Source organism: Lasioglossum baleicum, chromosome 12, assembly GCF_051020765.1.
Source record: "Lasioglossum baleicum chromosome 12, iyLasBale1, whole genome shotgun sequence".
NCBI classification, from domain to species: domain Eukaryota; kingdom Metazoa; phylum Arthropoda; class Insecta; order Hymenoptera; family Halictidae; genus Lasioglossum; species Lasioglossum baleicum.
Window position 1 is genome coordinate 9283090 of NC_134940.1, and position 16653 is coordinate 9299742.

At 42.7% G+C, this 16653-nt stretch overlaps 1 protein-coding gene across 10 annotated transcripts in view; it reads right to left on the reverse strand.

Moving 5' to 3' along the window:
* Nucleotides 1–16653, reverse strand: part of Rgl (Ral guanine nucleotide dissociation stimulator-like) — a 47032-nt gene that overhangs the window by 2929 nt on the left and 27450 nt on the right. For 9 of the 10 annotated variants that reach the window (XM_076434509.1, XM_076434505.1, XM_076434503.1 and 6 more), the window contains 3 exons: nt 2987–3091; nt 1313–1742; nt 358–980 (listed from right to left, as the gene is read on the reverse strand). In XM_076434509.1, coding sequence (XP_076290624.1) covers nt 358–980; nt 1313–1742; nt 2987–3091 — 1158 coding nt within the window. Of the gene's footprint in view, nt 1–357; nt 981–1312; nt 1743–2986; nt 3092–4042; nt 16369–16653 lie in introns of those variants that run through there. The other variant, XM_076434508.1, reaches the window with a different exon arrangement.

The following is a 16653-nucleotide window of genomic DNA, read 5'->3' on the forward strand; positions in this document are numbered from 1 at the left end:
CTAGCTGCTGCTGCTGCTGCTACTCGTTTTCCAAGAGCATAAAATAGTCGGGAAGCTAAAGTATGAGCAGAATGGTGCGAAGTTTACAGGATAGAAATAAGCTACTACAGGAGAGCTATTCTATTTTCAACGAGACAGGTCAGTATAAATAAACGAAGAATCCTTAAGCTTCTTTCATTAACTGTTACACTTTTCTCTGAAACATATGATGCCAACTCTGTCCTATTCAAGTGACGACCAACTACAATTGCTTGCAAATATTGACTGAACTCGTTGACCATCAAATTGACCTGATCTTACAGAGGATTTAATAACGTAACATGAAGTTCTAGAAGACTATTAAAAGCGTCCACTCACGCCGGCGTGGGTGTTCTGCTTCTGGAAGAGCTTCTGCAGGTGTCTGTCGCTCCTTCCAGCGGTATCGGCAAATTTAGCGGTGCCCTCTTTGATCAGCAGCTCCCTCTGCGTCCACGCGTTGTTCTCCTCCGAGAAAATCCTCTCCAGCTCCCTGAACAATTCATGTTTCTCCCTGGGCATGCACTGCCAGCATTTCTCCAGCCTATAGACAGGATTACTCTGCAGGCCGGACACTATAGCTTTCAGACTGCTAAAGTTCTTCAACACTCGCAGCTCTTGAGCAATATCGATCCACGTCTCGAGGATCCTGGCTCGCTCCTGAGACTTCATCGCCGGCTCCATCAGGATCGTCGAGATGACTCTCAGCGAGACAGCGTTGAACTGGTTCACAGTTGCTAGAACAGTGGCAGCATCGTGGCTCCTTGAACGATCTCGTCTGGACCAGACAGCACCGAGACACTGATGGGCAACTAGTTTCTTGAACACTTCCGCGTCCATCCGGGTCAGCTGCTCGGCGAAATGCCGGTGAGGCACTTCGGGAAAGCTGTAGCTTGTCCAGTGGTCCACTATCGGCTCTGGAGATCCTCGTGGAAGGCGACCATTGTCGTACACCATGCAAGAATCTACGGAAAAGGTATAATCAGCAAACGAGTCATCGATGCGTGAATCAGAGCGAAGGGTCATCGCGAGGAACACGAAATTGTGATAACGGCTTGGTAAACATCCGCGGAAATTGCGCTGGAGTGACAAGTACTACTGCATTTCCTAAGATTGATATATTAAACTTTAGAGGATCGCAGCCTATTGATAAATAATAATTGGTTCCCTGAGCTCAAGGATTCCGCTTCAACCTCACGAAATAGGATAGCAAGGAACGTCAGGTAAATTGGAGAGGGATTCAGGCTGGTTTTCACGAATCTAGAGAATGATGCTCGAAGGATATTGACCCGCTTACCTATTTGATCCTCTCGCTGGAACCTGTGCAGCCGATGCCTTGCCTTGAGCTCGAGCTCAGAGCCAGGAAGCCGTTGATGCGTGAACTCCAAGAGTCTGGTGAGCAGAGGATGATTCGGCGGCGATTTCCAGTCACCAGGATACGCGTCCAACCAAACGTGAAGTGCCTGCACGAGGGTCTTTCGGTGCTGTTCACCTGTCAGGGCGCCGGATCCCTCGTCGAGGGCGTCGTACCTCGCTAACAATAGCTCGAGAACTTCTCGGGGCGTTGTAAACGCGCGATACGTCGCCAAGAAGACATTGATGTACGTCGACTCGAGTTCCCCGTCGTCGTTCGCCAAACTCTCGACCAGACGCTGCACGGTGCCAGCTTTCAGGAAACGGACCCTCACCGTCTCCCATTCTAGGTGCGAAATCTCGTCGTCCGAGTCCTGCGACAAGATCCCAGAAATTAACATTAGAAACGCTCAACAATCGCAGGCTATCCTTATACCTTCTTACGAAAGTTACGAATTTAAATGATCGAAGAAATTCATTTAATTATTTTTGTGAAAGCACCTTTATGGTTTCGTTAACGACGAAATTGGAAAATTTAGAAGCTTATCGCAGAAACATCTTTACGATTCTAATTAACATGGAAGAATTTTTATGATTTTAATAAGCGAGCATGAATTCTTCTGATTTTAGTCTTGGTAAAATAGAAAATTTTAGCTCATCACACACATTGTGCCTCATTCTAGAACTAAGAACGAGGTTAAGTTAACTTCTTCGTGGATAAAAATAATTTACAATACACATTCTACTGTCTATGCATTTTTAGGTATTGGCACTTGCGCTCGTCTTTCAGAATTTATGGAGTTTACATTTCATGAAATTTATTCCAGTAAATATTTTGTTTGGCTTGAATCAGGTGAAAATGGGAAAAGAGAATGGCTGGGATTAATAACTTTCTCCGGTGTTTATAGAGCTGGCTTTTAAGAGTTTTTAACTAGAGGTACATACATATGTTTATTTCACACAAGCTTTCGAATGCGCCAAGGCTAGCTAGCACAAGTAAGGCGTTCACTTTGTACAACAAGATATCGGTTTCCTTTATTTAACTGGGTTAGGTTTGAATTAGCGTCTACGCAAATAGTTCGACACGAAGCGAACCTCTTGGTTAGATTAGATAGGGTCGGGTTGATGTCTCTTTAGTTCGGACTGTCCTTACGCGAACGACTCAAACGAACGTACGCAAGAAACGTTACTTATACCAACAAATTGAATGGTTTGTAGTATCATTGACATTTATGGATCACACAAATAAATCTCTCTAAAAGTGCAAGTCTTTAATCGACCTATATGTGTAAAAAATTTAATAAAAGTGAAGTTTATTTAATTCTTAAATATTAATGACACTGTGGATCACCCTGTACAGCGTAGAAAGTTCAACAATTAACATCCTGAGCAGAAAAATGAAAAACTCAGCAAAAATTCACGGAGCTTCATCTAATTTGCCGAGGACAAAACTTCCTCCAATTTCAGTTTCTTCTGCGAGTGCAAGTTTGCATAAATCTGCATAATCCAGTTGTTAGCCTGGCATGATTTAGATTAGCTATTACGACCGCATCATTCGCGGTCTCTTCATTCGAAAAACTAGTTTACGATGAACGTGATTTAATAAGATTGGACTCACCGATGCAGAGAGGCTCCTGGTCGGCCTGTGGTACCGGACCTTCTTCAGGTACACCGTGTATATGACGCCATCGCCCCTTTCTTCGCCCCATAAGCGCCACGTGGGCTGCAAATTAGAAAAAGAAACGACAATGTTACCATCGAGCAAGACAGCGAAAGGTCTTCCGAGTGGATCGGTGGGCGTCGACGACGATTACTGACGCTTAATGACCGACGAAAACATCGCGAACGCTGGGGGATGATTTACGTTGCTAATTTCACGGGCTATCCCCTATCACGAGCAGCCGTCTCTTTAATAGGGGACGAGCTAATCAATGGACGCCGTGCACTCGGCAGATTTATTGAAATAATTGACTCCCGGCTCGGAATTGACCTCGGCCGTCCATTTCACGGCTTGAATCGCGATTAGCCGGATGGAACGCTTTATCTTCCCGCATAGGCCTCCTAGAAACTTCGCTCGAGCTATCGTCCCGATCGTTCTCTCATCGTTCGGTGTCTCTTTCTCATTCGCCACGTTGCACGCTCGATCATCGACGCGAGGTGCTCATCCTTCGGCAATATCATTTTCTCACTAATCAATTTCATACTGCTTTGAAAAGTCTAAAAATACTCTGAGGCACCTGTTGTGGTTCCTAATCAAATCTACAGGAGATACTTTGGACAAATCAGTAAATAGTCGTGCAACAAAAATTCAACATGTTCCACTGATTCCGATAATCAGAAAAATATCACGAATATCTCGGTGAACGTTTCATAAAAATCAAGAAAGAGAAGACTTTTTCGTTTTGTATCATCTCACCGATGTTTCGTTTACTCCCTATCGTGTTCTACCTTCTAGCAATACATATAGAAACAGTATCTGTACACAAGCGACATTTCTGTCCCGAAGTGTTCACATATATCGAGGCATTACTGTACGTAACAAAGAACGTGTGCGTGTCTCTGCAAATCCAGAAAATCCCAAGGATTGCGGCGCGCGATGTGCACGCTGTCATGTCGTCGGATAAAGCTTCCCGTAACTATACGACACTCGAACTGTTTCGGAAAGTGCACTCACAGTTTCAAGCAGGGCGCGCGTGGCTTCCTCGAGCATTTTCAAGCGTTTCTAAGCGCGCGCGTTCGACGTCTCCCTTTTCAACGCTCCGCGAAAACGAGAAAACTCGGCGCCGATCCTCGTTTCCACGGGCACGGAGAAAAGGGGGCGAGAGAGTACGGAGAGGGTACAAAAGGAGATGCACAAAAGCGTCTAGAAGCTCTGGTTCGCGCGCACGCGAATAGATTTCACGACAAATAAACACGGCCGGCTTGCACGGCTCGTTTCCGGCGCCCGGTAATATCACTCTGGAACGATAAACACTCTTGCGGGAGCAACGGGGAGGATAGATCCTTATCCCCGTATGCGAACCAGATACCCGTGCCTGATCTTAGATCTTTAATTGACGATCGAGCTGCTTTAATTACGAACCCGTGACCGCTCGCGATTCGCTAAACTTCCTTTTGCGAGAAGCCTCGCAAAGTATGAGGGTGTGTAAAACGGTGCAGCAGTGCATGAAATAATATTTTCTCATGTCTAGAAACCCTTTCATAGGCGATCCTTGTGTTTTTATGGCGCTGGAAAGTCTTCGAGGGCGAGTACAGATTTTAATTGTATTTTATTTCTGTTTACTGTGTGGTTAGTTTGTTTTATGGTTGCGCAGGGAATATAATTTTAATACGATGCAATTCATGTTTTTACTGCAGACTTCCTTGAGGAAGTTTCTGAGTTATGATAGTCGTGAGTCTAACCCTTAAGTGGGCTGTGAGGTCTCGGTTAGAGCTGTTTAATTTTAGATTGACGAGAGGATCTTTGTGTTTAAATGGGTTTCTCCGATTCCTCCATCGACAATTAAATATTCAGAAGCAACAGAGGGAATCGCTAATGATCCACGCTCCAGATACCATACTTGCAACAAGAGAACGCACAAATGTCTAATAACATGTGCGCAAGCAACTTAATGAGCGAATGCAGACTTGTCTGCAAAAACTATTTTCTTACAATTAACTGTGTGTTGTTTCCGAGCGTATGGAAACGAGAGTGTGAACTGCTACTCATACAATGACGTTCGTAAATTATCTACTTTCATCTTGTTTTGAGAATTTTAATGAATTGCATTTTTTGTAACATGGAAGAAATTCGTCTTATTGATCTAACGTAGAAGAAACATTCATTACATTCAATTCACGCATAGACGAAATGAAGAAATGAACATTTACTTTATTAACGTCCCAACAAGGAAAATCACAATAGCAGAGGGTCGAGCTACATTTGTGTGAACTCGACCCAGTGCACGAAAATGAAGGTAAAGGGGTTAATTCGTCGCCGAGAACTCCGCGTCTAACAAGTTTACCGTCCGGTTGCCAGCACGCGAATTGTCGGCTGATATCGCGGGTTCGCAACATTGTTGCCGCGCGCGCGTACAATGTAAATTCGCGGGGCGGATTGGTGGTTCGCGGCGATGATGATTATCCTCGCACAAAAGCCCTCGGTCTCTCGCGGTCCCATCGATCGCGGATAGGAGCTTGGTGCATTGTGCGCAGCTGTTGCACTGTCGTTGCACTCTGGCAAATGTTGCATGCCGGAGACAATAGCCGTCGACAATTACGCGAGGCGTTTCTTCGCTCTCGCACCGTCTTTTCTTTCTCTCCGCCGCGTCGATTTTAGAACGGGACCGGGTCGCCTGGAATCCGACGATGGTACTCAGGGGGACATTATGATCCTCGTCGGCAGCGTTGCTGCAGCTACCTCCACACCGTGACAGCGTCGAGCAAGTTTTAGTTGAGGTGTATCTTGAAAGAAGGCAACAAGAGGTCTTCAGTGTGGACGTAGCTTAACAGCGCAGGTAACTTATCCGGAGATAAGTCTGCGACGGCGTTTTTAGCGGTCGAAATAAAAGCAGAGAGAAGTGTGTCCAAGTGGTAACACTATTTTTAGCGGTACCCCGTTCCCTCGGGCAGGCCCCTCGAATTTATTCCCATGGACCGATTTTTGAGGACATAATCGGCGCTGCCAGCGTTTCTAATTTTACCCCAGACTCGTCGCGGTCTATATGCTCGCTGAGACGATGATAGTTAGCTAATCTCGCCGCGATACTCCGAGCTGCCCGATAAATGTCCTGTCCTGGTAAATGGCCCGGCCCGATCTGCGATGATAGCGATGCTGCACGCAGCAGATTTCCACTCCCTCTTCCAAATATTTCAATGGTCTCAAAAGTCATCATTAGACTGCGGATTTTACGCGTTTATGGCAAAAAAAATGGGCGCGTACAATTTAAAGCAGTGGACACGTTAAAAATATTTGAAGACATCCAGGTATTAGTTTCAGCTTAATAGGAAAATTTAAAGAAGAATACAATTTTTATTCGGCTCCAGTGTTCTGCAATCAATGCGAATATTTTTTATGTTGCATAAAGATCCGCAATCTAGTCATCGCACTAGGATATTTCTAAAATTCTGTATAACTTTTCTAGAATACCATTAAGTACACTATTTGAGACTAGGTAATCCAAGTGTTCTAATCGAGTTAAAGAAAACTGTTATTTGCAATTATCGTACAATACAGTAGCGGAAGTGTACAGAAATTCTAACCGCATAAAATCCGCTAGAAATGAGACATTGCGCCGAAGCGATGGAACCCCGAAATCTTCGAAGTGTCCAGGGTCTCTAGGGGCCACGGTCCGGCACTGGCCAAGCCTGTAACATCCTACGGCACTCTCTCTTTCGTTTTTTCGGAGCGCAGGCGTTCGGATAGCGGCGAGAGAAGGTATCCGCGGCGCGAGAGCCAGGTGCAATTCGACGGGCAGAATGCACGGTCGTTACGGATGTTTATAAGGATCGTAACAGAAACCTGAAACAACATTCGCCGCGGAAAACTAGCCGCGTTTTTCAACGATCGCGGGGCCGCACGGCTCGCGGATGGAGGCTCGAGAGACTGTACAAGTGGGTAAACTCCGCACTCTGTGAAAAAAGGCGGCTTACGCTCCGGAACGAACCGGCAATTAGAGGCTCGCAGAGAGAACCCGAGCGTGACCTAAGGTCCTCGTACTCCCTCGTCCTTGGAGACGGCTCCGAGGAGCACGTCAACTCGCCATTGTTCCCCGGAGGCCTCTCTGGGTGAATAAAAATCCAGCGAATCCCTCGACACTTGCTAACTTTCCATTCACCGGCGCGATTCCGTAAATCAGGATTAAATCAGCGATTTTGGGCGGTTGCGCAGAATCGGTCAGCGAAGACCTGTTGGTTGATTTAGGAAACGATTTAACGAATTATTTAGCATTGTAACTATTGTAAGCGGTCCATCGGATAGATGGAGATCTTGTTTTAATTTTTTCCAATTTTTAATGTGAAAATCACATAATTTGTATGTAAAGTGACCAACGCTTTGCGATACTCGGTAATGTCACTGGTGACTTGTGAACTTCCTAAGCTGTCCGCTACGTGAATATGACAATGGTTGCTCGGTAATAAAGTTCGATAATGCCAGAAGTTTATAACTACCCTTACGGAGCTCAAGGGTATTAAACACGATGCAATGTGAACATGTACGACAAACGTAATGTTACAATAATTGTAATTTTCTTTTATATGCGATGCAAGAAACGCTTCAAGGAAACCCATTTGCGTAAAGAAGGTCAATGGTAACTATAACTCCCCGGCAAACAACCAGTGATCATGCATATCCAGCAGAGAACGAATGCGCACAGAGAATGGACTATTTATTATTCTTCTGGATCTAATTTTAAGTACAGAGAGGAATAATACGGTTGAAGATGAAAAGATCGAATAAGCGGCCGTTTGATTAAGAAAGCAGAAAAAGAAACAATTCGATTAACACCAATCCGGGAAAAAAATAGCTGTGCTAATCCGCAGTGAAGCCAATTTATTTATCCCGGCTAAATAAGCACAAATCCATTTACAAAGAGAAAGAAAAACAAGGATAATCCTATTCTTCGACACTTCTATGTTGTAAAAATATCTGAGAATGTAGTTTCACAATTTCTCTGCAATTGGAAACGCAAATATGAATCAATTACACACAAAAATAACCAACGACTTTATGTGCATGTTTTCCTTGTATTTCCGCAGGAGTGTATTAGCAAACTTTGGTCTAACTTCGGAACAGCTTTGCTAACTTGCTTCTATAGTGGCTCGCATAACTGGCTCGCCCCAGCTCACCCTAACTGATTCCGTAAATTGGACAGAATTATGAGATCCGCTCAATTCAAGTCCATTTAGATTTCTTGATTAGAAAACGTCAATTATAAACGCAGATCAAGATTTCACATGAAACTGTGACCTACAAAGCTGCTGATAGATCTCTATCGAAATATTTAATCCTGTTGCAAGTTAGATCGTATGTGTCATATTTTCCTCATATCGATCTTCTTTATGAAAAAAATACTGTTCTGGGAACGAATCACGACTCTCAACTTTGAAACTATGACTCACCGACCTACAGATAGTGGCAATTCACTTTATGTTTTATATTTCTCCAATGCAATCATTAACTCGTAACACACTCCTCGGGTGAATATTCATACGTTTTCCATTTGACATACTATAAAATCTTTAATTTCGAATTAGCACATTCGCTGCCACATGTGATAAATTCATTCGATATGCTTCCCTATTTAAAGTCATACTCACGCGTCAAATGTTTAAATGATCAATGGGGAGAAAATAAGTTCTGGAGTAAAATTTCGCTCCGGACATACACGACCCTGGTTGTCCACGGAGGGTTAATGGGCGTGTGCTATCCATCAATTATGAGACCGACTGTACATCTGAGGATCGTAGGTGGGTTGGAAAATGCGATGCAAGGCTTGCAAGCTCGCAGAGCCACGGGTTTATTAGGTTACCGTTGCGTCGACCGTGTATTACGTTTGTTGATCCAGCGACTATCCTTCGATTTCACGAAACCTATCCGAGGAAATCCTCGTTTAGCCCCGTTTAGCCTCGTCGCGAAGGCGTAGTGATCCGTCGATACTAAGAAGGGTACCGAAACCGACGTGTGTACAAACTGACATCGCCTCTATCACTCCGCGTCAGCCTATAAAAAGCTTAACACCGGATTACAGGGGAGCCTCGGTCGATCGATAGACATGGAAATACATCCGACTATCAACCAACGACCGGTGCACTTGTTCGTGAACGTCGTGAACCTCACTCTCGAACCGCCATTCGATCCGGGAGAAACCCGCGTTGGAATATTCCAACCGTGAACCCAGACACACGGCGAAACTGGCTGTGCATCGCGACGTCGACCATCGATTTCTCGAATTAGATTCCGGGAACATGGTTCCGCTAGCAATCGTGACTCTGATTGCGGCTGAAATTTGTATGCCGGTCCCGGGTTCTTTCCTCCAATTGCAAACGAAAGAAAGTCCGATTTTCTGCCGGCTCTTCCGCACAATCAATTTATTTTAGTCGCGCGGCTATGTTCAAATATCGTCACCGACAGCTCATTCTCGCTCGTTTAACAATTTAGCGTTAGGGTTGAGTTCATACATCGAATAATTCAATTTCATTGAATAATTCACATTAAATGCACAACACGTAAAATTCTGAGCGCACGAAGCAACACATAAAAAGTCTAAAAATGTGTCTACACACTTCCTCGTTCCTCGATCGAAATGTTTACAGACGATTCTGCAGAAACGCGAGGTATAGGAAGTGAATCACGATCAGCCTCGAGGAGCAACGTTTACTATGAAAATCAGATCTGTAATTATTGGCTGGAGGTATCGGAAAACCTGCGTGCAGCAAAGAGAAACGATAGAGAGCTTCGTCGACGACCAGATAGCAGCCATTCCGCTAAACTGCTACACAGTTTCGCAACGCTCGGGGCAACAATTTTCCGAAGCTTGTTAGATAAATCGCGCGGTGATCTAATCGTCAGCACTTTCTTGACCGTACAGTTTAGATAGCATTATAGGGTACAACCCGAGGGCTACGAAATTACATTTTTCATCTGGGAACCGTTCGTTTCTGTCGTTTGTGTATCTCGGTCCTTTATGCGTCCCAGAAAATATTTTTGTGGCCTCGAGACGGTTTCGATGGAGTATTGCGGATAATGCAACTTTTAACGCGGATGTTAATCTATATGTATGCACATTGAATGTACTCTTTGATGTTGTTGTTGGAATCTGCACTGATGTTTATCCGAGTGTGTAGCGCGTGATGCGATTTCTTCGAAGTCGTTATTTTATAATTGCTGTGGACGCAGTGTATTAAAGTTATGTATGCTGCTACTGTTTATTTAGAGCTACAAGGTTGCTGTTCGTGCAGCGTTCTTGTTCCCGTTTGATTATCCTGTGTTTACGAGATATTTCATTCTGGAAAATAGAAATATAATTGATAATCGACTTGTACATTAAGGAACATTAAAATTGAAGAACAGTGTATAATCGACCTGTACATCAAATTTAATCATCAAACATGTGCTAATAAAAAATTTTAGGAACAGTATATGAGCCGTATATTTTGAAAGTGGCCTAAGTCAATTTAGGTTTAAATTGAGATGTTTAAGAGTTTACGTTTCAATGAAATTAAAAATACACGCGTATGATACCAATGTATCACACTCCTTAAGTGTATCTAAGAAAGTTATGTAAATTTGCAATTCCTATTAAAATAATAGCAATTATTAAGTGAATAATTTGGGGCTTCTTACCAAGAATGGACTTAAGCCACATTCAAAATTAACAACTAGATTTGTCATAAAATTTGAAACAGCCCAAGCCCATTCGATAAAAATTTAAAATGCTTCAACAATAATCAATAATCAAACAATATTCCATTTATTTTATATTTCATTACAAAACTTGAAAACCACCATTTATGCAATTCAGGAAATCTTCTAACTATATAAATTACATAACAATTTACTCCTTATTTACATTTTATGTATGCGGGAGGGATTTGAAGAAGTCATGGTGCTCCGTATACAATCGTAGTGAGTCCATCATATCCTTGTATTTCGCTGTTGTAATTTGTCTTATATTTTTATAAAGTAGTTTTAATAGAATATTTTCGAATTTTCTTGGTCTACCCTTACGTGGTTTTAAATTCAGTATTTTAAACTCTGCACTCTCATTCATTGGTATCTAATAGAAAATTTTGTATGGTTCGTTTCCCAAACCACGCATCCAGCATATTTTTAACCAATTTATTGTTTCTCCGTTAGAATTCTTTACCCTTTTAAAAATTGCATCCTCCAAAAATCTTATGGATATGAAATCCTCTTGTCTCATTTCATTTAAAATAAAGTTATTACCTTTCCGGCACTTCTTGATAACATTATAATAATCTTGGGGGACAAACAGTAAAGTATTTTTCTCTAGTGACATTTCTACGGCGCCATAATCTCTGTCATTCGGTAAAAAGGAATGTCCTGATACTAAGAATTTATGGTCAATGATTTCCACATTATGTTCAACAGTTTGGACAATTTTTAGCCACGTTAAAGCTACTTTAATATTTCTATTCTGTCCTGCACACATGCCACTGTAACCTATAATATGCTTTTCACTGACAAATGGACTTAGGCCACTTTCAAAATAAAAATTTTTATCATTCTATTAACCACCTAATTTCCTTTCTACAAAATCTTTGTGATTTTAAATATATCAGTTACAATTTGCTTCAGAGTGAAAAGATAACGTAGAAATGTAAATATTAAAATTGCTGACTTGATTTTTCTCGAAAATGGACTTCGGTCACTTTCAAAATAAACGGCTCATATATCTGTGTTTGAAACCGCCTGTATAGCAATCGTCATTGGACGAACCATGAATAGAGAGCGTCTACGTTGATATGCTGTGGCTGTTCTCCCATTCAACGACAGAACAAGCTACTCGAAGACAAGTGATTCACACTCGACCGCAAGGAGAGGTTCAAAGGAACTTTCGGTCTCGGTGTAATACGTACCAGCAATCATCGAATCGGATTGAATCGAGTCTGGAAGGTGGGGGTCGGAGGCTGTGACAAGCGTGAAAGAGTCGCGTGGTCACCGAGAGACGGCGAAAGAGAGAGAGAGACACGCCGGAAGTTCAAAGAACGAAGGGTGACAAAACGGAGCTTTGTTGATGCCGAGGACAAAAGCCACTCACGTGGAGACCCGAACCGCTCACAGACACGCCGAAAGGAGAAGGGCACAATACTCCAAACGTGTTAACGCTGCCGAAACTCTCCGAAGCCAAGTCAGGGTCAACGATTCAGAGCCTTCAACCTATTCTCTCAGCGAGCCCAGAGAACGCTTTGTAAGTCGCCCGACTGGCAAGAATAATTATTAACTTTCATAGGGGTCTCAAATCCCCCGTGAATTTTAATATGAAGACAAACATGAACACTCCCAAATATTAGGGGGACCGGAAAGTAGTGTCGTATTTTTTTCGTAAAATTAAAGTAGTAAATCAGTGAAATAGTCACCATCCTTATCAATGACTTTCTGCTATCTAGTAAGTAACTTTTCAATTCCCCCCCTCCCCTGATCGGCAGAATATAGATGGTGTTTGATCAAAAAATTTAGAAAGTCCGGTTTTTAGCTCTTTTACATTTCGGAATTTTTTCCACTTAAAAAATGCTGCATTGACTTGAAAAAATGATAATCAGAAGGTGCAACATCGGGTGAGTAAGGTGGGTGTGGTAACACTTCCCAACCTAACTCTTTGATCTTGTTTCAGTCGTTTTTGCAAATAGCATACAATGCCGAATGTGCAACTCTTCTGGATTTGAATCGGTTATTTCGCATATAACCTCTAAAAAGACAATACTTTTGTACAAAACAGTACTAACTATACTCCTCAACCTGCAGCCATGTACTGAACAACGTAGGTGTACAAAGTTAGCTGTTATTATCAGTGAAATGTTGACTTGCGCAAAAACGACATTACTTTCCGGTCCTCCTAATACAATCTTTTCAGAATAAATCATTGGACGTTATAAAAAAATATACTGGACGCTTGATACGCAAGAGCACACTCGCCTAACGCCGGTTAGGCCATTTTCCTGCGGCTGAGTCCTGATGGAGTGTCATTAAAGCTAACAACCAGAACTTAGGCAGCTAAGATGTTTCGGTAATCCCGAACGTCTCATCAGCGGGTCTCATCACAGTCTTAAGAGATAATTGCGATCACCGAGGTAAGAAGGAGCTGGTAGAAAAGTTCCTGTAATTACGAATAAATTAATTGCCGCGCGCTGAAACTCAAATTGCACGGATGCATGCGCCCGCGCGATCCTCCCGGCAGTTGCGAAACGAATCTTGTCCGAGGAAACTTTCGATAAACGATTTACAAGTTGTTTTGTAAACAACGCTGGTCGGGTATATGTGTCTCGCGGTCGGCTTGTCCGACTGCCGAGAACAAAGGAATTTTCTTCGGCTGCACGACCTATGCAGGCAGCCTATTAGACGCGGCTTCCGGTCAGGCAACGCATAATTACACGGGCCCGTAAGCCGAGTACGCAAAGTACGATCTACAAGATAAGCAATTAAACGAACTGCTACCACCGGTTGCTATTCTGACTCATGTGCCGGTAAACAAGGTGTCGAATGCACATTCGCCCACCCGCGAATCCACCCTGACGCTTTTAATTGCCCGGGAAAAAACGACCGGTTTCTCAGTACAGCAGTTAGTGTAAGTATAGCACTCGATTTATTTCAGACAACGAGAATCGCATGGGATTCGAAAGCAATTAGCTACCTGTTCAATTGGCTATCACGACGGCTCACCCCCAGGGAAAATGAGCCATTAAAAATTGAAGGTACTATAATTGTAGCTGGGCTTTTTGGTTAATTGAATGGCGAGGTTTGACCTTTTGCTCTTCCCCAGGAAATTGCCAGCTCGTCGAAGACCGTAGTAATAAAACATTCAGGTCGATTAATCCTTTCACGGCTAGAAGCGGAATCGAAGCAGAATATAAAAGTAATTGTACCATTTTGGAAAAATTGATTGAACTTTTTAATGGTATTGTATAATATTGCGTTTTCAAAAGGGCATGCTCGCGTCGAAAGGTCAGCTTTTGAAATTGTTTTCCCCGGTAATTCTCAAGCATGAAAATCTGCGAGGATAAAAGATAAAAGTTGGTAAATTGAGTTTGACCTTTCATTGTTTTCTTTAGAAAATAAAATATACCAATTTAAAAAATATGCCATTTTTTATCGGTAAGCCAGAGGTATGGAAATTAGTATGGTTTCGTGTGAATCGGGACAGTTCGCCGCAAACATGTTTTGTAAAACAGTTCAAGTTAATGAATAGCATAAGAACGGAAAAATGGTCGGTCAAACGAGGAGCATAGGAGTTGATGGGTTAATCTAATACAGCCTGTTACGGATCAAATCAGGTAGTTACCTAATTTAAATACTCGAGTATTATAAACCCGTGTTTCAACAGAGATAATCATTTTGTCAATCGTGGTTCAATGGAACGTTTCTTTTGACCTGTCAGAGTTGAATGCACCGGCAAACACTTCTTTCTTCTCAAATTACTATCACAACGACAACACACTATCACAAAGAATTCAACATCATCCTCAATCAGAGAATCCCTTTATATTTAACGAGAACACTCCAATTGCAGAACACTGTAACTCAATGAACAATTACAACAAGATGTAACCAATTAGGTCACCGTAACCATATTTCAATTTTTCATTTACCCATTCCCGGGGCTTTAATGACAAAGACACAGCCCCGATGACACTCTGACCCTGATTACCCGATTAAACGACTTCCACGTGGCCGACCACGATCGCAACCGTGCCTCGACATGGTTACATCGCATCGTCGCGAAAAAGTGAGTCACTCCGCAAAAATTGGATTCCCCAGAGGCTCGAGCTATTTTTTACGTGTTTGTTGTGACTCTGAAGGCCTTCGGAAATTTAATTCTCCTTCGATTTAACCTAACGTTGGAATAGCACAGAAAAAGCGTAAACAATGTAGTGAAACAGTGCAGAGGTGAGCGGCTGATAGTTGACGTCGTTGGAAAAATAACAAGCTAATAGAAAATATTGATTTAACCGAGGGAGATCGCGTTGTGGGATGGGAACGTCGTCGAGTCTTTTATCGTCCGAAGCAAACGGATGTTCGAACATCATGAAGACCATAAATAAAATATTTTTAAACCCGAAATTTTATTATGTAATAATAAAAAATGTCTTTCCTGATTCTTGCAAGAAAGATCCGAGTTACAACGACGAATTTTCTTCTTATTTTTTAGATGAAGGTCTGTATAATCCACATGACATAATTTCTATGATTGAATTCATTTTTATTATTACCACCCGCGTATCCCAAAGGTACATTTTTTTTTTTAAATATCGAGATTAACTATAAAAAACGAATGTCCAGCGAGCATCAACTGACCGAGCTCCAATCGACCGGAAGGAACATCGGCGCAATAGGAAGCGTCGGAATATTGGCTCGATGAAAAATCGAACCGTGCCGTTCAAAAGCGGAAATAATATCTCCGATCTACCGTGTCGCGCCGGTAAACACGGGATCGACGGATCTGCTCGTCACGCCGAAACACCAGCGACACTTTCCTCTCATGCAGTGCGAAAGTATTACGATCGCCGAAGCATGCACAGAGACGGGAGTGACACACTTACCGTTCGTAGAAGCGACTAAAACAAATTCTGCGTGCGAAAGCGGCTCGCCTTGCGACTGATAGCTTATCGAGGCATCGTAATCTCGTTTCATCGACACATTTATCGAACGGGCTCGTCATGTGTGCCGTCATTCACGGATCGCGGATAATAACGAGTCTGTCCTCGAGAGCTGGGGTCTTATCTTCGAGAATTCCTTACATAATATAGACCCTTTTTGCGGCAACACTCGGATTTTAGTTGAATTTGTCATTCTTCGGAAGCAATTTAGACATTTTGTTGAATTTATTTGCTGCTACCCCTTTCAACAGTTTATTTTATTAACACTAAACTTCCCTTATAAAAATGACAAGATTGATTTTATTTAAACATGTCTATACAATCATTTTTATTATTCCAATAATTGCAAAATAAAAAATCTGGAACCTCATCTGGAAGATCATTACCGTGAGACTATAAAACAAAATTGTTGCCGCCCCATAATTTCTAGAACACTGCATAAATGTCCCAAATAAATTACAAAGTCCGTGAATGATTGAGAGGCGATGGCAGATTGTTGGAGTCTTGGCGAAATGTACGAAGTTGAAGTTAAGGCATGTGAAGGCCCGCTCCGAACAGGATTCCGAGGCCTCGGAATGGAGCCTGAAAGATTCCCCAACTCTTTTAAAGGAAAGTTTCGCGGGGATTTATCGTGCGGAATCGAAACCGCGCCGAAACAATTACCGAGGAGCACGGACAGGCTGCACAGTTTCGACACTTTCTAACCAAACGGAATCGGGTTTCCAGTTAGGGATTCGACGCGATAGTGCTCCAGGTTTCTGGTGTCTGATTCGGTTTCATCGAACTCTATCAGACCGCAGGAACAGATTAAGCGGATCGCTTTTGAGACACGGGTATTAAACGAGTGGCGTGAGATTGGCTGCGGATCACTGAAAACACAAGATTTCATGCAACGTGTCAAACACCAATGTCGAACCAATACAGATCACAATATTCGCTAAGGCTACTACATACTCGTACATCCGAGTG